Here is a 26,859-nt window from a genome sequence, read left to right on the forward strand (position 1 = left end):
CTCAGGGTTGGACAGTTTACAATAAAGCCTTGTTTATGGATCACATTTGTTACTGAAAAGAATCAGTGAATCATTCTATCCTCTTTCTCCAGGTACTGTCATGACTCCCAACTACCTGCGCTCACCCAAAATCAGTGTCTCTCCCTACTGCGACTGCAGCAACAGCGGCAACAATAAGGATGAGTGTGACAAATTCACCGAGTTTTTCACGGAGAACACCTGCCTACGTAAGTTTTCCTCTTGTGCCGCTCCACTCTGACCAGCTGTTATCTGTTCAATTTTATTTTTTGACTGTGGCTTAGTCTTAGCAGCTCTTCTGAGTTCTGCACTGTGTCTGTCTGTCTGTTTTCATCCACTCTGCTCTGCTGGTCATATTCTTGTTGTGCACTTTTGTCCCTTCCTTTCTTTCCAGTATCTCCTTCTTACCAAATATATCCCATTGCCATGCTTGCATTGTTATCCAGCAGTATAACAGAAAAAAGCCAGTCATATTGCACCAGAGTGTCTCAATGTGTAGCAGAACTCCTGCTCCAGATCTTTGACAGAAAGAGGCTTTTCCATCTAAACCCTCTTACGCAATGACTTTAATTAACAAACCTACTTGAAGTCACACATCCGCACACACGCGCACACACACACACACAGTCATGTTTTCATATCTTAGTGGGGACATGTAATTGACATAATGCTTTCCCTAGCTGCTTAGCCTAACCCCAAAGCATCAAAAATGAACACCTAACCATAGCCTGATTGTAACCTTAACACTAAAACCACTTTTTGAGTCTTAAAAATGTCTTCAGACTCGTGGAGACAGGCATTTTGTCCCATAAGGGCTGTTGGTCCCCACAAGTATAGTAACATTCCAATTTTTCGTCCCCACAAAGATGTATAAACATGGTACACACACACACACTCTTTCTGTCTCTCTCTTTGTTCCACATACATACATTCAGTGTAAACACACCTATTTCTAACCAGACTGAAGAGTTGCACAGCATTCCTATGGGTCGGTGCAGATGTAAGCCAGACTCACTTTGAGTTTCCTTGTAATCTAAACTGGTTCTGCTCCTTCTGTTTTGATACTACACTCAGTGGCAGTCAGGTGCTGCTGTCCTCCCCAACACAGTTTAAGTGTAATGTGATTCCTAATTGATTCCTCTATGGAGGTCAGGAGACAGGGTCACAGCTGGAAGACTATCTCCCTCAAGGACACCCATGCTGGATGAGCGTATGTGCTCACCAAGCAGCTGAAAAATGAAGCCAGTGTGGAACTGTAGACTGCAGTTTCTGTAGCAGCCACTTGAGGTTGGCTCTAAAAGTGAGTACATTTCCACACATTCCCATGTTTAAATACCCAACTTAGCAATATTAAAAAGCATATTTACAGCTGGTTATGAAATATGGTTTGGGGCTCATGGTGTGTAGATGTTTTTAAAACCCATCCTTCTAGACACTTTAGTTTTGATAGTGGTTGGTTTTGGATTACAGGTGTCTTGATCCAGGCAGGTGTAGCTGGCAGCTCTCTGCTAGGCTTCCTCTTTGCTGAGCCGTTCACTGACCCGAACCACTCGACCATTCTGTGGTTCCTTTTAGAGCGTTTTAGATGCTGTTGTCACTTTTATGCTTCAGTTTTTGTGAGTGAAATTTTAATATTTCAGTGGTTTGCTGTTTAGCACTAATTGCCAGATATGTGTGCTTGAGGTTCCTGTTATAGGTATAATGCAATAACCTTAATAGCTTTACTTGGGAACTTGGCATGCAACCCTCTCATTTAAATGTTATTCCAAAAAACTAACAGAGACTTCAAAATGCAGTCTTAAACAAATGTTTATCCTCGTGGTGTCACCGTATTTCAAGAGAGAGGGAGAGCAAGGCAGGGCAGCATCATAAGGGGAAGCGTAACAGCTGACTCAGGAAAGAGGAATGCGGGAACATACACAGACACACAGTGGACTAATAACTCAACAAGAACCAGGAGAGAGCAGAAAACAGGTGAAAACAATCAGGTGAACTTAAAATTGAAAAATGTTTTCATTTAATCAGCAAAGACTTTGACGAGAAAGTGTGGCTGCCATCTCCTGCTTTAGTTATAAAGTATGTTAAATGTAGCTTCTGATGTGTGGTAGCTGGTATGACATGGGTTAAGTGCTGATAAAATACCCAGAACAAATCTCCTATTAAAGATTCCAGCTCTTCTCGCGCTCTGGAATTTTACTTTAAGCCACTTTTAATTGGCATTTTGGTTTAAATTATGTCGGAAAACAAAAATCAATTCAAATTGCAACTTTAATAGCAAATTATTATTTATGTGATTGAAAAAAAATTAAATATATCAAAATAAAACTTGGTTGTTGTAATGCGGTCTCTGCATTGCTTATCTAGTTCAGAGTTAGTAGGGGTTAAGAACCTATCCCAACTCTAACAGGGCAAGAGGCTGAGTACATCCTGACAAGTAGCCAGTCCATCAGATGATTGTCATGTCAGCTTTACTCTGAACCCTTTAGGTGCCCTATAAATGCTAAGCATGGTACTCACACTGAGTTGTAGCTGGTAACCCAGCTCTCATCACAGGTGACGAGCCTCACCGTAAAAGTGGGGTTCCTTAGGGGCGATCGTGGCTCAAGAGTTGGGAGTTCGCCTTGTAATCGGAAGGTTACCGGTTCGAGCCCCGGCTCGGACAGTCTCAGTTGTTGTGTCCTTGGGCAAGACACTTCACCCGTTGCCTACTGGTGGTGGTCAGAGGGCCCGGTGGCGCCAGTGTCCGGCAGCCTCGCCTCTGTCAGTGCGCCCCAGGGTGGCTGTGGCTACAATGTAGCTTGCCATCACCAGTGTGTGAATGGGTGAATGACTGGGTATGTAAAGCGCTTTGGGGTCCTTAGGGACCAAAAAGGCGCTATATAAATACAGGCCATTTACCATTTACCATTTAGAAAGAAACCTGGAGATTCATTAAATCCAGATACAAGTACATTTGTCAGGACTATGTCAGTAGCATTTACAAATAGCAGCCAATGTTGACGTGGTCCAGCAGTGCACCAGGATTTGAAAGTTATGTTTCCTGGGGGGAATTGCGTAACTTTACAATCACATCTCATACGCCGCCATTAGTTGTGTTTTTGGTCACAGGATAGAAATTAATACAATATTTACTGTACTTCAGTTCTTTTTCTAATCTCTGCCAAATCCCAGTGAGAATATCTGTCTTATCAGCTGCTGAAGGTCCCTCTGTATTCACCAGCTTGATCCTGATGTACAGTGTAATGTACAGTGTGTTTTGTTTTGTTTTTTCCCTGAAAAAGCCTCGAGAGGCAATTTGAATGAGTTAACACTACTTGCAGCTTCTTTGAAATCTTGTTTGTGTTGCTGTTGTACAAGCAGCTTTAACTCTTCACTGGGTAAAAGTTGGTCTGAATGATGAATTAGTTTTGTGCAGCATAGCACAGATTGACCACTATCTATTTGCAGCTGTCAAGATGTACAGTCACCTTAATTAAAAATTCAGTATTCGACTGATGAAGCAATCAACCACGAGACACGTGTGGCAAGCAGTCAATTGGGCAGGGTGTTCATGCGTGGGTGTGTGCTCTAGAAAGTGGTGTGCATTGAAGACAATGAGCTGTAGTCACAATGAGGGGAATGAGTTGGTGCCGGTTGTTCGGCTCTACATGAGCAGAGTGGGTGGTTTGATTTTCCTCTGTCAGAATGACAGTTGGCAGATGAGAAAACACCAACAAGACGCAGCCTCATTTTCACCAACTCTTCTCTCTTTCACGCACTCATTTGTCTTCTCCTCTTCTATTATCTTTTTCCCCTCCCTCTTCTTGTTTTCTCTGCTCTGTTGTCTTTTTACCAGTCAGGGTTAACAAGGTTCCTCTGCTCTAGATAATAAGGGCTGCTGCAGTCGGCGTGTGTGTGAGTCTGCACCCAGTTAGTGCACGTGGGAGACATGAAACGTATTGTAAGTCTTTGCTTCTGCGTGCTGGCATGATTTTGTGTGTTCAAGTGTCATTGGGAGAGTTCCAAGATCAAAGGGGGTTAACGTGGGTTAAAAGACACCCTCTATATCTACTATTTGCTTTTATTCACTGGGGAAGTTGAACGTAGTTCAAAGTGATGGAATACGCCTCCTCTGACTCTTCATTATTAGTCTCAGTTCTCCCTATTTCTTCACTGCTCCCTTCTTTTTCCCATTACAACTCTTTCTTTTCCCCTTGTTCTCCAGCTCATGCTTCATCCCACTTCTGTTTGCTCATCCCAACTCTTTGTCTCCATCTCCCTCCTTTCATGCCCTCCTCCTTCTGCTCTCATTAGGCTTGCTCAGCAGTAAGTGGAACTGACAACTCTGACGATCTTGACACACACCAGCTACAGGGTCATGGCTAGAGAGGAACTTGAGGAAGGACAAAGACTAGACAAAAAGACAGAAAAGAGGACTTTGTCTTTTTTTAATTCATGAAAAGAGAATTTATTGGTCTGGATGGCTCAAATTGTTTTCCAATGGCCATGTCAAGCGCACACATTTGAGCATTACATTGGTTTGTAACTTTCTAAGCTTCTGAGTTCCTTAAATGTGTATGATTTGTTGTGTGAGCTTTCAGAATATCGAGGTTGATTATAGCACACACCTTCTTCTGCATTCCTATCCTGTAATTTTTTTATACACCTTCTCGGTTATTGTGTGACCCACCCCCAGGTTTGGATCCGCTGCTTTAATATTCTCAAGGAGACACTGCAACTTTAATATATTCAAAGCTTTTCCAGTGCAATACCTCCCCATTTCCTCCCCATTTCCTGCATATGCAAAGGTCACGCTGTCCAACATAATTCTAGTATTACAACAATCCGTGTACATGTAAAGTGAGATAAAGTGGTAATGTAGACATCTGCATGAGGCAAACTCATACTACTAACACCAGTATCTGCTGCAGTGGGAAGATGAGATCATATTTGTTCTAGTGCACCTTGCCGTTTGCATTGGTGAAGGTTAAATCATTGTTTGTCCTAGTGTTTTAGAAAGGTGTGCTTTCTGATTATTAAGCTAAGGATTGTTTTTTGAAAGGGATTTGCTACTTAGTGCATTCATTTGAATACTGGAGTCATGCACGTGGCTGTTTGCTGTTTACTAGTCATCAGTTCTGCCTGTTTGAGTCACTGAACTGGACGTCTTGTGTTTGTGGTTTTAGTCGTTTTATAGGTTTTATTAATGAAGTTATATGAGGTATAATATGGCTTTCAGTGTGGTGTAGCCCACTCAAAAAGTCTGTGAATTTCTTTTTGATTAACCTGTTTAGTTTGTTACTTGACGCACTATTTAGCAGACCTGTGTGTCTATGCATTGTCCCCATACAATTAGCAAATATATCTTACCAACCCTGCCTTCTAGCTGTAGCTGATAATTTAACGCTCCACTTTCTCACTGCGACCAGTTTTGTCTCCAGAAAAACAGCATGGGTGTTTCTAAAAAGCTGTTGTTGAAACTAGAGTATGGAGTCCAAAACCAGTGGGTGACATCACACTGGCCACATAAATCTCATACAGTCAACGGTATGTGAAAGGAGAACAACTAATGCACTGAATATATTTTGTTTGATATGCCACCGAGTCATTTTTATGTATCCTGAGTAAATAGTAGCAGAACTTCCATTTGCTCTGTATCAGATGTGTTGAGGAAAGCCAAAGGCTCAGTGTCTTTAGGTTTATTATGCAAATATGCTCAAGGATTGATGCTTTGCCCTTAACATAATACTTTCTCTTCTTGAAGTTTAATCTGTAAGAAGTGAAGTGAAACCATAAAAAGTGTGTGGTAGTGTGTGAATGTCAGAGCTACAAGTGTGAACTTGCCCAGTGTCACCTTGGTGAATAATATGTTCATGTTGGTTAGTGTGTTGATGACATTTTCACTCACAATGAAACTATTTCTTAGAGGTACAAAAAGGTTTAATTTTTCATTCAAGATAATTAGATCAAATATTGATTAATTGCTATTTTGCAAATGCTGGTAAGCAAACAGCTCCGATACTTAAAATATGGTATTTTGCAAAAATATGAATTTGCGTAACACATAGCTGTATTTGCATTTATGTTTTAGAGAAGATTAGCTTGTAATTTGTTTTTCAGTTTTGGTTGTTGTCTAATTTTGAGAATGGGAACTATTATCCCCATTGCCAACTCACGAGAGTGACTTTGCATGATGCACACATCATAATCATTCTTGGTTCCCTTTCCTTGTGCAGCCACTCAGTTGATCTACTGACTGAAAGAAGCTGTTTTAGTGCTACTTTCGCACTAATTTTAAAATGACTATATTATGGATATCTGCTCTTAGTGTGATTTTAAAGTGCCACGAAAGAAAAAACCAAACTTGAATCCTTAGCATTTGGCTCATACACATGCTGACCTCAATATTTAAAACTTTGGTCATGTTTAATATGAGCATCCACTGTTGTAACTGTAGATATATTTACAGATATTTGTGTGTGAACTTGTGCAACAGAAACTAAGGAAATAACAATAATCCTTTTTTAAATCTCTGAACAAAGTTTTTATTTATTTCTATAATAGCATGCTGAATAATTAGTCAAAGACTAATTCAAATCAGTGGAAATGTCAGAGAGGAGCCAGGAAAAAAACAGGTTCCAAAACACTGTATATCTAAAAATAAGGAGTGATGTGAGCACACATGCAGGTCTGATGTCCTGTGCCTTAATTTGACATGTAACCCGTTTTTCACGCACGCTCACTGTGCTGCCAGTGTGTTTTGTAATTAGGCCTTAGGTGAGGAGACAGACAGAGACACAAAAGAGCCCATCAACACCTCCAATATCCCCATCAGCCTTCTGCTGTCTCGACACAAAGCTACCAGCTACGCAATCACTTACACACACATCGGCGAAAAATTAAATATTCACATGCTTGAGCAGAGCCGCACACATCAGGGCTGCAGGATATTGACAAAAATTACTTGTTTTGTGCTGAATATTGCATCTCCAAAAATTAATGCCAGCCAATTTCTTCAGCTACCGCATCTCTTGTGAAATGTTAAACAAATATGTTGAGGGAATAATATTTTGCATTGTCACTGCCAAAATGAAAGGTACACACAGAAAAGGCATATCTATTGTTATAGCTAATAATAAATAAAACACAATCGTAGCCTTTTTTTCTGCCATTATACGTGATTACTACACTGATAAAACTAAACTAAACTAAAAAGTAGTTTTGTTTTTTTTTAATGTTGTGCCAAATCACAACAACGACCTTCACAATAAAGGTCAGTAGAATCTACATTAATGAAAACATTATTCTGTTTGTCTGTGTCAGAGATCTTTCAGAAAGTCTGATTGTCCTCTTACCAGAGGTCGCTTTGGCAAGGCAGATCAAGTGAAGAAGCCTCTGGGTTTGCTTAGTTCAAGATTACTAGTCACATTTATTAAATCTGCAGACTGGAACTAACTCAAAGGTTCTTTCTAGGTCACGGGGAGTTCAATTCGAAATCAGTTTCTCAGGAGGAAGGAAAGGAAAGACCAGAGGAGCGGAAGATCATGATTTGTTCAGTGGCTTCAAGGAAACTCTGTTTAAATCTTAATCATTTAACTTTCACCATTTTCTTTACAGGGACTATTCAAACAGTTCAGAACAAAATCTGATTGCATAAAATTCCCTAAAGTATCCTTAAAATCCAGACTTTTTTAATGCATGTAGCCAGAGGTTAAAATTTTGAGAATATTATCACCTTCGGAGATGCCAGGCACACACCGAGGACCCCCTCTTTCCTCTTGCACAAGAAAACAAGTAGATTTGGGTCAGCAGGAATTGGGGGACACTGTCCTGCTGTGTTCAGAAAAGACTGCGAGGATAGTTTCTCTCAGATCCGATATCAGCCATTCTTCAGTTTTCACAAATTAATTTTGCTACCGTGGCTGCTGGTACTCCTTTGGTCCTGCAAAGAAACAACCGGGCTAAAGGACACCACTCTACAAAGGCCTGGAATTGAGTCAGCAAATTTGCAGGTCTCCAGGCTGAGACAGGTTCACTTGGTTTTTAGATCCTCCTTTAAACAGGTTATGGAGGTGTCTCCATATTCTCTTTAATGGAGTGCATGTTTCCTGACCTACTGGAGAAAATTAAGCCTCTTCAAAGGCTTTATTTTCTCCAGAAGCAACGACATAGACTGGTGTCAGCATTATATTCAGATACAAGGCAAATCACCAGGCATATATGTATTAGTCAGTATGAGCTTTCTTATTATAATACAAAAAATATGTCTTTATGTATGTATGCTTATTTCTCCTCAAACTCCTGCTACACCATCTGTAGCTCAGCAACTAAATGTCAGTATACTCATTTTTGATAATTTTTATGTTTACAGTAACAACATTACTGTGCATTACATTACATCATCTGACAAATGAACTTATCAAGTCCAACTGGATGTATTTAGGGACTTTATGAAAAGTTTTTAACGTCATATAAACATTGACTTTTTTAATGTATTTAATGCATTGCAAGTTATTGCAGGTGCAGGTTATTGACATGTATAGGTAAACCTTAAGGTACATAAATCTGCAACCATGAATCTGCTTTTACTCTCAAATAGAGATCTTTTATCATTAATGAATGCTGATGGATCTTTTTTAAGACCCATAGATATATCTCAGTAAGAGCTAAATAAAGACAAGACTGATAGGTTATTATGCTAATAAGTTTAAAATAAAATGTGTTTTAATTGCAGCACTTTCTTTTAGCTTCCCTCTAACAGCAACACTGCATTTCCGCATTGATGCTCTATGTATGCAATCAATTTTAAACACAAATTATAGTCATAATTTACACTAATATTTATATAAATTTGTCTCACAACTGCGTTTTTAATTTTTGACGTTGAATTTATCAAAGAAAATTGTGGGAACCAACAAACCTGAACATGCAATATGAAAATACTGCATGCTGTTCATCATACGGACATAATCACGTGTCTTTGCACATGTAAGTATGAATATCTGAGTGGGGTTAAAGAGCAGTTATGCAGATCAGCTCTTCCTTCCTTTACCACAGTTTTCAGGGTCATAATTCACTGTTGGAGGGAAGAATATCATTACGTTCAAACAGCAGTTCTGTAAAGCTCAGCTTCCCTCTGATGTGTGTGTATATGCATGTGTGTGTGTTTTACATCAAAGCCATAGAAGGCTATTAATAGGGTTGCTAATGGACTCTAATGGTAAATAGCCACATCAGCACTCAGGTTTTTGACGGTGTGGTGAATTTATAATGGAGGGAAGTGATAACAAAACTTAAGTACCCACTAACTCTCCTATAATTGTGGTTTGGGCTGGTGCAAAATACAGTTTTATTTTTAACACGGGTACTATCGTGCATTTGAGTCATGAAATAACTTAACTTACCTGCCTGGATTTGGATTTCTGGACAGGAAACCTATAATCATTTCTTCTCTTCCCTTTGTAGGTAACGCCATCCAGGCCTTCGGGAACGGGACTGATGTCGGGGTGTGGCAGCCCATGTCCCCTGTCCAGACCACCACCTCCATCACCACCCCCTACCAAAGAAACCGTGAACGCAACCCCAACACCATTGACAACCACATTAACACAGACCCTGCAATCTATCACTTCTGCGGCAGCCTACAGGTGGGTCACACGCACAGGTTAGCTTGACCAGATGTCCCATGTTCCACATATCCAGTCAATCTCCAACAATTTTTATTGCGTCTAGTTTTCAAAGATCAGCACTGCAGGAGCAATACTATTTAAAAAAAAAAAAAAAAAAAAAAAAAAAAAAAAGTCTGGGTTTATCCAGTGGCTTTGAATAAAGCAGGGAAGGCTGTCATTCTGCAGGTTAACCTGTCATCATCTTTTGCCTCCAATGCTGCCCCTCAAAAATGGCAAAATACCACAAAACAAGCCGGCATGGAGTTTTCAGGGGGATTTGATGGAGGCTATCGCAAAGAAAATTAAATAGCGCTATAAAAAGGAAAAAAATGATTGCTAAAGTGGGTAAGAAAACGATTCTCAGACTTTTTTCCTTTTTCCCGGTGTTATTTCTCAGTTAGACACAGTGAAAATATGACACCATACATATGAGTCTCACATTTGAGGTTATATATATCAAGACTGAAACCCTCCTTCAGCATGCCCCAAATTTATTTTACTGGATTCTAGTCAATGTAGCACAGGTGCAAGATAGTTTTACTTTGTAAAAAATTATTTTTTTCTAAAGGTATCAAAGTTTCCTTCATTTTTATCTGACCTGATAATCTGCAACTCTGCATTTCTTTGGTAAATGTCATTTCTCTCTTTCTTTCTCTCTCTCAGTTTTTTTAGAATATAAATCACTCTTATATAACTTTGGTTCATAGTATTCTCCTCATTGTGCTAACCCCGCCTATAGTGTGAAGACCACCCCCTTAGATCCATGAGTACTGTAGTACAGATAAATGTGGGGTATTGTCCTTACTGCCAAATAGACTGAGAATACCTGCTAACATCTGCAGTTTTACTCAACATTAAGATTGTTTTAATTCTCAGATTGCCAGGTCGGTGCTAAAAAGTAGCTGATGGAGATATGGAGGGAGATTTTCCTCTTAGGTTTGGTGAAGATCAAATCAGAGAATATATTGTATTAAATGGACAGGGATATTTGTGTTTACCCCCTATGTAGATTTGTAGGCGTGCCCCTTCATTAACTGACACACTCATGTGTGTATATGCATTTATCCACATATTCCCTAATGTGCCCTGTAAGGCTCTGAAACTGTCAGTCTGTCCTTTGGAGCAGCTACTTCTGCACTACAGCAACAACAGTTATCTGGCTGACTAAATGGAGGGATCAGTCCTGAACACTGGTGACGGGTTCTTCCTGGGTCAGAGAGGAAATGAGGATAACACTGTGATTACCAGCAGAGAGATGACAGAGCCTCAGAGGGCCATTTCACATATAATGATACCACAGCCCAATGCAGCAGCATGCAACTGTTAAAGTTATTGTTTACAGGCACTTTCACCTTAATCGTTTCTTTTTGTGAATAGAAATCTTAACTGTAAACACCAAGTTTTATCTTTATCTTATATTTGTACATGATGTGCCTGTTTCAGCTGTTTCTGAATAGTTTTTGTTTCGTCTTTGTGTTACCTCTAAAATTCCCCAGTCAGCAAATTTTAAAGAGGATAAACTGCACTTAACTAAATTGGCTCCGTTTTTAAAAACCCAGCCTTTCATAAATTGATTTTTTTCTTTTTTGCTGTTTGAGAGAAACTGAACAAGTGCTAGACAAATTATTAACACTGTTTTTTAGACTCTGTTTATTTCCACATTCAGCAGACACACACAACATTACGATTCAATGGGAGACATGTTTCTGGCCACCTGACAAATTTTATCTCCTTTGAGATCCTCCATCTTCTGAAGGAAATGACTGGGTCTTTAGCGATTAAAGTCAGCACTTTGGTTGCAGTTCGGTGCTGAGTTTATTGCAGCTTTTACTGCTGCTTTTTCTAAAAACCTGTTTGATGGGAGCAGTAAGAGCGCACCGCAGTAGTGAAGCTGAGGGTTTTAAACCCACAACAAACCAGCCAGATAAAAGCTACAAAATAAAGAGTGTTATCATAAGATCTATGTGGCTTTGTCGTTTCAAATCACCTATTTCTTTTTAGAAACAAAATCTGTTATTTATTTGTTACTAATCCATTTAATCAACCAGTTATGCAGTTCAGAGTCACGGGGGACACGGGGTCTGTTCAGCGTTATAGGGTCAGGGCAGGGTACGTCCTGGACACGTCGCCAGTCTATCACATGGCTGATAAAGCAAGACTGACAAACATTCATTACTTATTAACATCTTCAGCCAATTTAGAATTTAATTAACCCACCAAACTTGTTTTTATTTAAATATTTAAAATATTAATTAGCACAACACTGAAGCCAGAGCTGCATTAATCATGGAAAACTGGGCACCTGACTGAAGGCAGAACAACTGTGGCATTAAAAATTCATTAATAAAAGTAATAATTATGAAAATTTACCTTTTTTTTTTTTTTTTTTTTTTTTTTTTTTTTTAGCTAGTTTTACTTTAGTTCTGTGTATATTTTCTATTTTTAATGTTTTTGATTTTTATGAAACTACAGACAAACATTTAGTCAAACTATGACTAACTGCATAAAGGAAGTTGAGCAAGTTGCAAAGTGGCTTGCAGATGCACAAATAGCATGTCATTTATAAAATCGGCCAATTGCAAATGTACTAGCTGGGTGATCTGATGTGGGATTACAGTGATGTACCAGAATGACAAATGATGACTTTGTAAACCTGGCTAACATACCATTGTGCTCGAAGTCCTACAAAGGTCTGCTGTATGTATATCAGAGGTTAGAAGGTGAAAAAGTCCGGTAAGAGCTAAAACTGACACTGAACGACACTTGTCGCTGCAGGACAAATCAGTAGTTGCTGGTTTCAGGTTTCTTCAGTGCCTCAGTGATGTAGAGAAGAATCAACCAGTAATGTGGTTCTGAGGTGATGTTACCGAGCGCCACGCCAACATTTCAAAGTGTCTTAGTAGCAATGTAGCTGGCTATGCTGGGCCGTTCTCCACATTAATTACTCAGTGTGAGAATAGCATAGCTTTTAATCTATGCGAAAGTGATAACTGCAACATATAATATGTATGTTGGTGAGGAAAGTTGTACTGTATGCACGTAGGCACAGACAGCATAAGCAGCCATGAAGCCCTGCAAGTTAAGTTAACAGACAGATATTCTAGATAGATGCAATTAAACACTCAAGCCTGTTCACACGAATCCACACAAAGGCAAGCGCACTCACACAAACACCCAGTCTGCACTGATAATGAGCTTTGGTAGTGTACTGATGCGTGTGTGCTGTTGGCGCTGCTCTGATACCACGTCAAATACAAGTTAATGAGAGAGTTGTTGTGTCCGTGTGTGTGTGTGTGTGTGTGTGTGTGTGTGTGTGTGTGTGTGTTATATTTGAGTGCTGTTACATGTATGTGTGTGTGTAAGCATCAATGCGGACTATGCTGTTGAAATGACACACTCGGGGGACAGGCCTGTCAAGAAAACTCACTCCACTCTCCTCACTGATCTCTCTCCTGTACACACACACGCACACGCGCGCGCGCACACACGCGTGCACACACACACAAACATGCAGAACAATCACCATTAACCACTGACTCAAAACCTTTCCACTTTCAGCCAGTGAGAATCTGGCAGAGCTGAAGTACATTTACCCCGGCTTGAAAGACGAAAAAAAATTAAAGAGGAGAGAAAAAATGTTGAAGGTGTTAAAAGCTGAAAGCTCCTCACCTCCCAGTGAGATCTTTATTTTTAGGAGCTGGAGAATAACCAGCCTGAGACCTTTCAAATTATCAGTGTCTATAAATCGAACTTGGCTGCTTTATAAAATGTTCAAACATGTGGCAGAAAAGTGTTTTTCTCAAGCTGCAAGCTGAATTAGAAGAGACCGAGCTTCCTTTTTCTTGTCTTCGTTTCTTGCGCTCGAGAGGGTACTTTCCTCTCTGTTTAATTTCCCCACTGTGTGTCTTTGTTTTGGCGGTAATGTGAAGACGCTTTCATCCTCTTTAGTTTTTACAGGAAATTAAGATACTAGAATTGCCGCGTTTCCTCTTTCCTCACACAAAAGGGCTCAAATTTACACACATGTTCAGAGAAACACACATACATAAATGTGTGCAGATCAGCACACATTTAAAAACCGCAGGGCTTTGTCAGCCTGATTTCTCTTTTTTCTTTTTTGTTGTTATAAATATAGTTGACTCCAAAGCAGACAGGAAGTACCCTGGACAAATATGGAAATGTTCTACATGCTAATGTGACTTTTCCAAACAGGGAAGTAAATCAGAAAAACAAAACAAAGAACAGCAATGTGTATTTGAATTTGCTGACCTCCACCCATGCAGATATTTGTTAACAGCCTTGATGTCTTTGTAAAAGAAGACGAAAACTCTAAATGGCTCAATAGTCCAAGAGGAAGCTAAGGCAAGAAATGTGTTTCAATTGCTATGTTTGTTAGTTTTAAATCACAATTATTATTACATTACACTTTTAACACCACCAGAAAATCTTATAAGGACATGAATGACTAATATTCACAGTTGCAACAATGCAAATATTACAAATATCCGCATCTAAATTGCTGAATTTGTTAGTCATCATGAAGATGTTGCAATCATAGAAGCAATAAAGTGGCAGATGGAAGCCTACATCTATCTGTGATCTAAGATTCACATTCACATGATTAAGATTTTTTTGCTGCGAAACACTCAGTGCCCTCGGGATTCGAAACTTCAGCAACAAGCTGTAAAACTTTATCGTCTCTTTCAGTGATGAGATGGGGAAACATTTAGCACAATGGCGGTAAACACAGATGGGCCCTAATCAGGAAACACAACCTGATGCAAGTTGTGCTTAGTCATTGTGTTGTTATTTTTTCCTTGACAATGCTTTAAATTCTCAGCTTGTTGTGCTGTTTAGGTCGCTGTGCAGAGGCCTGCAAATACACCATGATTTATAGACATCATTCCACCCAACCTTTTTTTTTCAGTTTAGCGCTGAAGCATGGGTATAATAACAAAATACACGTTCTCACTTTCTATAATACTATGCCTGCTACATTCTGTGCATCCCTATTTTTGGCCTGAATTCACTATACTGTATACAGGAGCCATTTATTATGCTGTCACACCTACTTCCTGTATACACACAGGCGCTTCACTTACAGCATCCATCCTCAATACATATATTCAGTGTGCAGGTCATTAGAAGAAAAGAGGAAAATAAAGTTTCTTTTCTTAGGCCAAAAACTGCTGCACAAACAGGTAGCAAACTCATAATCAGCTGCTTAATTCACCAAATGCACAACAAAAATACAAGATGTTCACATGCTGATTACAAGGTCTACACTGCCAATCAGTAAATCAGCTCATGGTGGGCTTGCAATCAGCAAAAGTGGTAATCACTTCTAATCTGTTTAGAAATTTGCCTGAAGAGCTTAGACCCAGAGGACATGATTGTCACGATGTTATATATGTTTCTTTTTTTCCATTGCTGCTCTTTTGTTCCATTATATATTTTTTTCATGTACTGTGCCAGAATAATGCTGAATTCAACACAGTTAAATATATTCTTTTTTTAATCCTTGTTCACAGTTATGTAGTGCGAGAGCGATCTCAGAGGTTGTGATGTATGTTCCAACGCTGGTTGTAGCGCAGTAGTTTCTGTTGTACTTGAATTTTGGACTCAAGACCTCAAACTTCCAGTCTTTCGATGTTTGCTGACGTTTTGTTCTGTTTTCTGTCAAGATGATCCCACAATAACCTTCAGTAATGTTGAGTTCTGGGCTCTGGTGGTTAACTTTAACACTGAAACCACAGTTGTCATAATGAAGTTGCTTCTTTACTTTAAAGATGATCTCTTAGATGTCATAAAAGTTATTCCCAGTTAAAACCGACCGTGCCTTTCGATCAGGACTGTATTTTGTGTGTTTTTGTATGATTGAAATACCAGCTAGAGATGTAAAAAGCTATTTCTAGTTTAATACCTTTGCTTTATGTGATATATATATATATATATATATATATATATATATATATATATATATATATATATATATATAGTTAGATATAATCAACACTGTTTAACAAAATACAAATACATTGCTATATTTTTTTCTAAATAAAAAAGGAAAGACACTAATATTAGCTGACATATCACACAGTTATTAAGTAGTAATTAAGTAACCCAGCAAACATTTTGTTGAAAACCTGGATGGTCATGGTTGGCTGACCACAGAGTTGCATTCTGCATCACAGGGAGTTTGTGCGTTTGGTATCATATCTGCGTATGCTGTAATTTTAATAGTATTCTCTTAATAATCATAAAAAAAAATGAAGTTAAGCCTTCAAATTATCCGTCATGGTTGTCATCACAGAACAGTCCCTAACCTTCATTTACACACATGGTGAAAGCGTTTGTGTGTGTGTGTGTGAGACAGACTGGGACTCAAAGGTAGTGTATTTGAGTGTGTGACAGCTGCTGAATGATAAATCTGAGATCAAATCAGAGCGGGGGTTTGACTGTCCCCCTGCGCTCACTCTCGTTCTTCTTGTGTAAATATCAGAGGCTTTAAAAGTTTAACAGGCTCTCAGCGTAAACTCTCCAAGGTTACTGTAGATTTTTCCAATTCAGCTTCAGGTTCCAATCTGCTTTTATGATCAGAGCAGCACCGAGCTTTCATAAATGCACAGAATGAATGTGATAGTTATTTGAAGTTTAGTCACAGTCACAGTGTTTGAACACTGATCCGTGTGTTTTCACCTGTTGTGAAAACACATTGACAGAATATTTTCAGTCTAATTAAAATTATATTGCTGCATTGATTGTTGAACAAAGCAAATTAATTGCTGCTGATTGTTTGCTGACAGTCTGTTTTGTGATGTAACACGCACACTTCAGACTCTCGACCTTGAAACTTCAGTAACATATAACCCAATTGCCATTTGCAGATATAAACTTGATTGTAGGTTCAGATGTTTGATTGTATCCTTCTGTTGCAGGCTCAGAAATTGCAGTCAAACTCGAGTGCCGATGCCGTCCTCTGTGTGGTAAGTTCATTGTCGCTGAATGTTGTACTACAAATCTATTGTATAAAGTGAAGAATAAGCATGAGCTGGAAGTGCAAGCTGAATGTCTAGCGCATAAAGAGGAACTATGTGACTTTGAGTAAGGTTAAAGATGCATTTAAGTAAACCTTTTATGGTTAAAAAGGCATCTACAAGGCAACAAAATGTAGACCTTCTGATAAGTTATACCAAAACCTTGACATTAAAGTAAAAGTTAATAACTATCCATCTAAAGTATGTTTCACGGCTCTGCAAGCCAATCTATCCACAGCATGCTGTCCCTGATAGACAAAGTAACTAACATTGATAATCTCTTTATGATTTAATGATTCTGCTAGGGAAACGTGTTCCTGATATACACGTGGGTGTTACTGTGACACATACTAGCCAAATAAATAGTATCACACTTGTTCACATGATCATAAGGTCTTCACCCAGCCCTGAGTCCAAACTGGTATCCCACAATATGTGTTTGCTCATTTTAAGACACAGACACAGAAGATGTGCTGCCAACGTCCCCACACCACAGCACACTAAGACAGCTCACCATAAAGGTCTTGTATCTATCTCTGAAGGGTCAGGGTTATTTCAGTGACACGAGGGGGACCTGTGCTTTTTTTAGACGGGAGGTTTTATTACGCTGGCCGTTTGGTGTATATTGATGTTACAGGTTAAAACTGCTATTAAAGATTTGCTTTGAGATACAGTATCGCACAAAAAGAACCTATAACTTGTGTCGGGTGATGAAAGCTCAAACTGTTCTGCTCTTTCATTTGATACAACAATTTCATTCAAGACCACAAGGCAATCGGCAAGTTATCATATCATCACTAATTCTAATCTGACCCAGCTGAAAGTCTCTGACCTCCATCTGACAGTGACTGCCACAGCAATCCTTCCTGCCTTCTTTGTAAACTCCTGTTCTTTGTAGTTCCTTTGAGGCTGAAATGGGATCGTTGCTTATCTGGTGGCTTTTAAAGTTCACTGTAAATGTCATTGTACAATAATAAGGCAGTGTTATGCACTCGACTGACATTTAATAGAGGCAGGGCCAGGTCTTGGGGAGATGACCCAGCCGTTAGCTTGCAGCTTTATTAGCCAAAGACCGTTGGTGAAGTCCTGTATACACATACTAGCACGTGGTGCACATGCAAATTTAAGCGCGCGCGCGCACACACACACACACACACACACACACACACACACACACACACACACACACACACACTTCTACTTTTTAACTTTCCACTGTGGCATTTTACTTAGAAAAACAACCTTTTCATGGTTTAGTGTGCCACACCAAATGAATGCTGAAGACATTTTAAGCAATCTATTGTGAACATGAGTATGTAGGCAAAATAAATAAAAATAAGTAAAAGTTGGGGCATTTGCATTTCCTCCTAATTTCCTCTGCAAGACCACCTGCATATTGTGAACATAATTTTTTTGGGGACATCTCAGACCCATGCTAAGCTCTTTTACTCCAATCCCTGTCTACCTGTCTCTCAGGACCCCCAGATAGATGGTCCAAGTACCTCCAACGCCATCCTGAGAAACTCGGCTGCCTCCACACGGCCTGAGGGCCTGGCCTCCCTGCTGCCCCCGCTGCTCTGGCTGTGGTACTGCAGCCTGCCGGTGCTCTCCTGGCAAGGCAATTTGTAGCTGCGTCACTTCCCCAGCAACAAACAGACTGACAAACACATTTGTATAAAAGAAGAAGACAAACAAGGAATTATATCCTTTCTTTTCAGTTAGACCTGTTGTACTTTTCTTTTCTCTTGGATTCTGTCTTTTAATTCCTGCTTTGATTTGTTTTGGGTTTTTTTATGAATTTTTGAAAAGCTTTGTTGTTTCTTTCTTTCTTTCTTTCTTTCTTTTTTTAGCATTGCTGCTGTGTGCTAAAACAGTGATCTGCTATACATGTTAATTCAAGTTTTGACTGTGTGCTCATGTTGGGTTAGTCGGAGAAAGGGGTGATTTAAAACGGCTTCGTACCCCGCTCACTTGGGCAGGGATGAGAAAATACTCGAGGACTACATTCCAATAAACCACAGTGTGTGACTCTTGGAACACAATGTAAGCGAACATCAATTTTCAGAGTTGTCTGATCAGTTTTCACCCATGTCTGTTTGTGTGTTGAGGCTATAGGTGGGATCTTTCGCTTAAAAGTCACAGTGAGTTCAGTAATGGCTACATATTATCACTTGGGCAGCCTTTTAGGTGTTACTCCATCTCCTCTGTGGTTTGTGTCTGTTTTGATAATGGCGTGATCTGGTATTTTACATTTTTATGAGCTGAATTAAATGTCACTTGACAAAAAAAAAAATCCTTTTCTTTTTTAGGATGAAATAAATTAACTTAAAACGTCAGAGAAGTTTAGCGCCCAAACTGTTTTTACTGTAGCTCATACTGAACACAGATTGCCGCTGGCAGAAGCACACAGGCAAAGTCCCACAAACACATGATGCACATTTTCACACAGTCAGACACAAACACAGCAACACCCTCGGTCCGAGGCTTTCAGCTCCCTTTCTTCACTTTATAAGACGGCGTGTTGCTCAGCAATCACAGGTCGGTACGCTGCTGTGGACGGCTGAATCCACTCCACTCGTTAGTGATTGTACATACTTGTAATTGTCCAAGCCATGTTTAATGTTTCTTTTGGAGAAGGTAAGAGAGAAGCTGCTAAAGTTTTACCTGAATTTTTCTTTTTGCTTAGATGAACGCCACTGCATCGAGCCCACAAAAACCAGAGCTGACATAAAAGCAGGCTTGCTGTTGTAGAGTGTAATCAGCACTAACTCATGCATCCATCAGTCCATCGTCTTCTGTCATTTCTGTGTTACAACTTATTGCCTCAATTGTAAAACTGTCAAAGCATGTTCAGGGAGGAAATGCTAAGTTTAAACTGACCATTTGCTAAACCCCATAAGCCATAGTCATTGTTGCTGATTAATTCCAGTATGGCGAGTTTCAAATGACATAAAAGAGGCAGAATTGTCTCTTTATTTTAAGTAGCGAAGATCTGTCACAGATACAATTTATAATCTCCAACTAACAAGCTTATTTACATAATTAACATTTACTGGTTAAAGAACAAGAAACTCAAATGAGGGTTTTTGTTGTACACTTGCAGGCTACATGCTAACTCTGGTTCCTAATATAAGCTGTGCTGTTTGCCTGAAATATGCTAGATGTTTGCTAGCCTTCACCTCAGCTAATTCAGGTCACTGAACTTGACCCCTCGGCCATATTCGTAGTGTTGTTACCTTTTGGAGCATTTCTAGATTCCTGTGTGGTAAATTTGACTAATAGTCTGTCCACTAACTCTGTGCTCCAGTTTTAAGAAAGGAAGTTCACATCTTTTAGTTGTATATTACTTGAACATTATCAACAGGTATATGTGTCTGTGCAGTGTAGCAGTTCAGTCTGTGGGTGCACCTTCCTAAGAAAGCTTGTTAGTGTTAGCTAACAGCTTAGCACTTGACTCTTTGGTCCTAATATGTCACTTCTAGTTCAGTACAAGCTGCTTTAAAACAAGACGGCACACACAATAGACAACCTATTGTGGTTCCAGGGAAACAGTGAGCATGCATTTAGCAGACGTGGAAATACAAATTATTTTGTTCTAATATGTCATCATTAGCAACTTGGAGAGCTAGAAACAGTTTTGAGAATGAGGGCTAACTTTGGTAAATGTTCCATGGATGATGCTCCTGAGGGCAAAGAGTCCTAATCTGACGGTGTTAGTGGTTAATAACCTGATAATTTTCTAATTTGAATTATAAAGAATATCAACTTAAGAGTTGATTTAGGTATTTGAAATGGAATGTTAGAGTCAAGAGATGATACCACCCTTCCTACTTCAAATATTGTTAAGTTGCTCTTCGTGACAAACACCACTTTGTCATGTTGAACAGATTTCAAAGCTTGACACCTTAAGCACAGGCAGGAGTTTAGCAAATGGTTACTTTTGTCTTCTGAGCTATGTGGAAATCAATAATGGCTTTGTGCATCTACTTTGGATGACTACTGGAAAAATTAAAAAAAAGGAAACACACGGCATTGTGGCATCATTTTTCCAGCTTTTCCATTGGAGGCAAATAACATCTTGGCTTTTAATTTTGACAGATTTCTCTGTGATCGGGATAGTTATACACATCTCTGTGGCATGTTCAGCAAACCACTAGCCACTGATACTCATCACTCGCTGCTTAGGTTTATGTCGCTTCTCAAGACACAACTAATGTATAGTAGAACTTCAATGTTATTTACCGAGCATAAACATGGTATATGCACTGTATGTACTTGGCTGAAACTATGAATTGGACAAATAAATGTCTGATAATATTCTATTTCAGAGCATTGTGAGCTATTTTGACATTCAGATACAACATAGAGTACATTGAATAAGCCAGAATATTGTTTTTTATAACAACTTAAATGTATATTTCTCCCAGTATGTACATGATTATGAAATATTATTGCATCTGAGACACAGGATATCATTATAACTCTCTTACTGTACCTTAAAAACAGCTGTATTTCCTAAGCATACTGTTTTGTACCATAGCCCCATTTATGGCGTTGCTAAAATGCAGTGTTGACAGGTTTGGGTTTTTTTGTTTGTTTTTTGGATAAAAATTACACTTATTTTTCTATCTTTTACTAATTTTTGCTCTTTTGATGAGTTGAAGTTAATGAGATGGACCTGATAAAGATTTAAATGGTTCTTTTTTATGCTGAAGTTAAGGAAGACAGAAAACTCATTGCATGGTGTTAGAAATCAATATTTAAGGACAAATATATTCCAGACCATGCTTTGGAAGGATTTTGTTATGGTGTGTTTGAAGATGGTTGGGGACGTAGGATGATTCCCACAAACTGAATGTCTGCAGTTTGGATGGAACGTTAAAGAGAAATCTTATTAGTTGTTTTAGAAAAAGCCCAACCTAGGACTGATTGCATTTCTAAGAACTGTGTCTTAGAGTATGTGTGATCATTTTATATTTGAATCCCAGAGCTGAATCTTTGTGGTCTTCGGAATACGAGAGTGACTCAGTGCTTTCTGATCACAGAAGGCCTCAAAACTGGGGACACTTCCTCGCAATGTAAGGATCCCCACTTTTGGACCAAACAAACAGTAGAGATGGTAAAAATATTTGCCGTCCGTCATAGTCCCATTTGTTCTTTTGAAATACCAGAAATACCAGCTCTTTTGATTTTGAGTTTGCAGACTCCCTTAGCTATGTGGCATCATTAACTTCTTAGCTTGTGAAAATGTAAAATCTGTTGTACAAAAAGTTATAATTAAAAACTGTTAAATCACCCAGACTGCTTGTATGTGATGTTATTTCACTGAGGAAACATGAAAGGCAGGCACCGGGCCCGTGGGAAAGGCAGGTGAGGCGGGCAGGATTAAAGAAACTTTGAGGCCATGTGAGGTGATCCAGAGAGGCCGATAAGATCATGTGTGTTAATGCAGCTGACCCTGGGTTACCAAGCCAGAGGAAACCCAAAGATAAAGTAAGAGTCATCTGAGGTTTCGCACAATTTTTTAGCTTTGACCAACTGGTGTGAGGAGGAGGGGTCACAGCAGACAGAGTGAGCACACAGTGATACTATATTATCCAAGGCGCCGTGCTGAGAAACAGAACCACGGGGAACAAAAGGGTACACACATCCCAGAGACCTTTGTGGCAGGTGCTGGACTTTAAGAAAAACTTTCAAAGAAAGAAGGCAAGATCCATACTCCTGTAGATATTTTTTTTATGGATAATGTGCAGCATTTTGATCAATTAGATCTTATTTAGGTATATATAAGCTCTAAACACAAGATCAATAGAGGCTGGGGTCTATGACACCAGAGCCGCCATTCAACGGGTTTGGGGGCCGTTATTTATTTTTAATAATTTAATGACCAGAAGTATGATTCACATGCCTCTCGACTTGGCATTTTGGCTTTTTTGGGCATTTTTAAGCAAGGAAATATTCATGTCAGCTGTACTTAATAATCCTTAAGGAATCATTAATATGTGGGTTGGACTCAAGCGCCTGGCTCAAGTGGTCTTATTGCTGATTTTCTAGAACACTTGAGTGTAACGTTAACTGCATAAAGAAATTACCTTGCACTGTTGAAATTTCCCCAACTTACCAAGAAAATACTTTGGCCACTTTAGAAAAAGCACAAAAAATTGACCTAGTGCACTGTGAGGCCAAACTTCCGCCAGCATTTCACTTCTTGTCTGTCCCTCCTCATTTCCAGCTCCTTTCTGAATCGGTTTTCACTAAAGGTTTCCAAATAGCTAATAGAAAGTGGGTTTAGAATTGAGAAAGTCCTTGGAACAGGTAAATACTGGCCCTCGAGCTCCCAGTTATGGCTAAATGTGTCATAAATATGGTGTTGATAGTTATTGACATTGGGCACATCTGCAGATGCATTTTCAGCAATATGAATAAAACATTATTGTATAATAGAAAAGCATGATGGGGAAAATTGTGTGCATCGTCATCAAATGTCATCAAATTAGTCTGACATTTGGATTTACTTTCTCATCCATTAAGTGAACTGCACATCCTCAAGCATTAATACCAAGCACTGTGTTAAGCGTTTGCAGTTGGAAACCCATTAGCCAAGAATTTGTTAGTTTGGGGAAGTGAACATAAATGCCACATCACTTACTGCAACAAGCTGCAAAAATATCTGACTCACAGTATTTTTAATGCCTAAAATAAGGTGATCTGTGTAAAGTAACCAGCTACAGCTTAAGATGGACTGTTTTCCAGGTGTTTTGTTGCTGCTTATTCTTTAAAGACATCGTTCTCTACCACTGTGTCCAAGTCACTCCTTATGTGCAGCCATTAGCTATACAACAAATTTCATACACGCAGAAAGAAAATGTAATGGTTTCAATAATTTATTTATTTACTATTGCCAAGGAGACCAGTTCACAACCGTTGGTCACAACAGGAACATAAAGAAAGTTATAAGTGAAGTGTGCGCTCATTTGCTGACTCTCATTTCCCGTCTGAAGTTTGTGTTCAGGATTTGTAAGGTGTAAGGGAACAAAATAATACATTTCCATATCCAGTTTCAACACAGATGTCATTTATTTATTCCTTTACTTTATCAGAGTTGCAGGCATCCACATACAAAACAAAACTGTGCCTCCTCAGTTAATGGAAACTCTTACTACTATTGATATTTATTAAAATGTATTTATTTCCGTCACTCTGCGTTAACGACATCATTTGCAATCCCTTTACTAGCTCTTCACTAGCAGTTTACCAGGCTTTTTGTTCTACAGTCTACTGGACTCCACTTCAGCTATCTAGAGCTGCTGCTGTGCGTGCTAATCCACTTTCTGCTGTCGAGATCCACCATGAGTCTCCGTGGGCCTTGCTAACTACAACCTGCAAAATCCCTGTTAAACTATACTTTATTATCTAGGTTACTGTACCAGTTACTTTGCAAATTTAGTGAAAAATCTATTTTGTAGAACACACTGTTTTTGTTTTACATCAGTTTAAAATAAAGGCTGTTGCACTTATACGGTAAAAAGAACGGTGGGGATTTTAGATCTGTCACTGTTTGTAGGTTTTGCTTACATTCATTTTCTATTGGGTTAACTTATTGATTTTATAAACTGTTTCATCTGGAGTCCATTTGTGGAAAACAAGTTGAATCATACTGGCTGTTTCTCTTCACCTTGGCACTTCAGATTTCCTTCAAATATTAGTCTTGCATTGATATTTCAAACATTCAAAGTTCCAACATCAAGCAGAATATACAGTAGAATAACTACAATGATGTAATTAATATGGCAGCCTCAACTGGAAAGACTTAATTTGTTCCAAAAACATACTTTACCCTTCAGTTCTGTCCACTTCACAAACCTGTCTTTGCTTCTGTTCCACCCTGAGGGGGTAAAAAGAGCAGTTAAAAAGAGCAACACAATTAAAAGTGACATTTTCTTTCTACTTCCTGGAGCAGAAGTGTGGATTACTGAGGTGTGAGACATGCTTAAAAACAAAAGTCTATGTTTAATGAAAACACCAAAACCTAACATGTTGGAATAAGATAAGATAAGATGACCTTTATTAGTCCCACAGGTGGGAAATTTGTTTTGTTACAGCAAAGTGCAAAGTTATGTAGCAGAAATTAGAAAACACTGGAAAGCAATACAATACAATAAAATAAAATAAAATACTATATACAATAGAATAAAATACAATAGAATAATATATACAATAGAATAAAATGGAAATACAAATACTATATACAACTGAGTAGGAAAATACAAAAATACAACTTCGTCAGAAGAAGAATTGCACATATAGCAGTCTTATTGCACATGTGTGGGTTTGTGTGTTGGATCAGCTGCAAAAGTCTTTATTGTAGAGTCTGACAGCAGTGGGGAGGAAAGACCTGCGAAATCTCTCCGTCCCACACCGTGGGTGCCGCAGTCTCCCACTGAAGGAGCTGCTCAGTGCTGTCACAGTCTCATGCATGGGGTGGGAGATGTTGTCCAACAGGGATGACAGCTTAGCCACCATTCTCCTGTCACTCACCACCTCCACTGGGTCCAGAGGGCATCCTAGAACAGAGCTGGCCCTTCGGATCAGCCTGTTCAGTCTCTTCCTGTCCCCAGCAGAGATGTTGCCGCCCCAGCAGACCACACCATAGAAGATGGCTGAGGCCACCACAGAGTCATAGAAGGTCTTCAGGAGTGGGCCCTCCACTCCAAACGACCTGAGTCTCCGCAGCAGGTACAGCCTGCTCTGCCCTTTCCTGTAGAGGGCGTCTGAGTTATGAGTCCAGTCCAGTTTGTTGTTCAGATGAACACCAAGGTACCTGTAGCTGTCCACAGCCTCGATGTCCATACCTTGGATGTTCAGTGGTTGCAGTGGAGGATGTTTGTGCCTGCGGACGTCTACCACCAGCTCCTTGGTTTTACTGGCATTGATCTGGAGGTAGTTCAGCTGGCACCAGTCCACAAAGTCTTGAGTCAGTCCTCTGTACTCCTTGTCGTCCCCATCAGTGATGAGGCCGACTATTGCAGAGTCATCAGAGAACTTCTGCAGGAAGCACTGGGTGGAGTTGTGGGAGAAGTCTGCAGTGTAGATAGTGCCAATTAAGATAATAAATATGTAACCATATAGCTCCCCTTTTGTAAGTCTCTTTCTACCCAGTCTTTCAGATCCAGCAGGGCCTGCCCAGGGGCACGTCTACGTAAAGTAAAGTCACAATATAGACCATAAAATAGTCACAGAAATACATGACATACAATCCTAAAATTAGTCCCCACTCCACCTGCAGCTTCCAAACAAAACTGTAAAGACAGCTATCAAATAATAAAGTCCAGTAAATGTGGAAAATTTGACTTTTTGATAGCAGGTGACATTTCACACTCAGAAATTGAGCCTATTAAGAGTCATTAAAGTCATTTTTTTCATACTGTGGAACGCCATTCATGAATGTGCTGTGATTAAAGCTGTGGGGCACAAGCAGGCATCATCTGGCTTCTGTGCAGTAAAATGGAATGACTTTAGAATAAGAACAGTAGTTGGCCATAGATGCAAATTTCATCATTCATGAAATCGACAAGAATGAGCTTCACCTCATTTTAGTTAATAATTGACTCTCAAAGTTGTATTTTCTTGCAGGAAGATAATGTGGACCTGTTTCAAATGCAAATAATCTTTATTCCAGGGGTCCCTAAAATCAAATTAATGGCCGCGTATTTTAGTGAACTGAAATTTGGTCCTAGCGCAGATACAAGGGTGTCATTTCCACAAGAGATTTTTATCGAAATCTTGAATCATGCTGATTTGTATTTAAGAGAATACAAGTGAAACATAGGGCCACTATATTCAAAAGAAGGTTAATACTTCCATCTAAGGTGATACTGTATATATTTAGTAAGGTTTTGGGAGTTTTAGCAAAACCCAGCAGAGAATAGAGGAGGCATCAGTGACAACAGGTATGACATTAAAGTCAGAAACTGCACAGCAAGATCGCCGGTGTAGAGATGTGTTGCAAATTAGTTTGCAGATCTGCAGCAACTGTAGGCAGAGCAAATCTGCCTCTAGACTTGACGTCCTAGCCTGACCAAACTGACACCATGCTTGATTTACTGCATTGGCAAATTCTTTACTTTTCTTTTTGTTTTTTAATGAGTGTTTAGAAT

At 39.3% G+C, this 26,859-nt stretch overlaps 1 protein-coding gene across 2 annotated transcripts in view; it reads left to right on the forward strand.

Annotated features, from left to right (window-relative positions):
• The window catches only part of gfra1a (gdnf family receptor alpha 1a), a 103,757-nt gene extending 81,945 nt beyond the window's left edge, over positions 1–21,812 (forward strand). For both annotated transcript variants that reach the window (XM_019366925.2, XM_019366926.2), the window contains 4 exons: positions 93–227; positions 9,463–9,644; positions 16,604–16,651; positions 18,179–21,812. In XM_019366925.2, the coding sequence (XP_019222470.1) occupies positions 93–227; positions 9,463–9,644; positions 16,604–16,651; positions 18,179–18,331 (518 nt within the window). In that variant the 3' untranslated portion in view covers positions 18,332–21,812. The remainder of the gene's footprint in view (positions 1–92; positions 228–9,462; positions 9,645–16,603; positions 16,652–18,178) is intronic.
• Positions 21,813–26,859: the final 5,047 nt, after the last annotated feature.

Source organism: Oreochromis niloticus, linkage group LG13 (assembly GCF_001858045.2).
Source record: "Oreochromis niloticus isolate F11D_XX linkage group LG13, O_niloticus_UMD_NMBU, whole genome shotgun sequence".
Taxonomy (NCBI): domain Eukaryota; kingdom Metazoa; phylum Chordata; class Actinopteri; order Cichliformes; family Cichlidae; genus Oreochromis; species Oreochromis niloticus.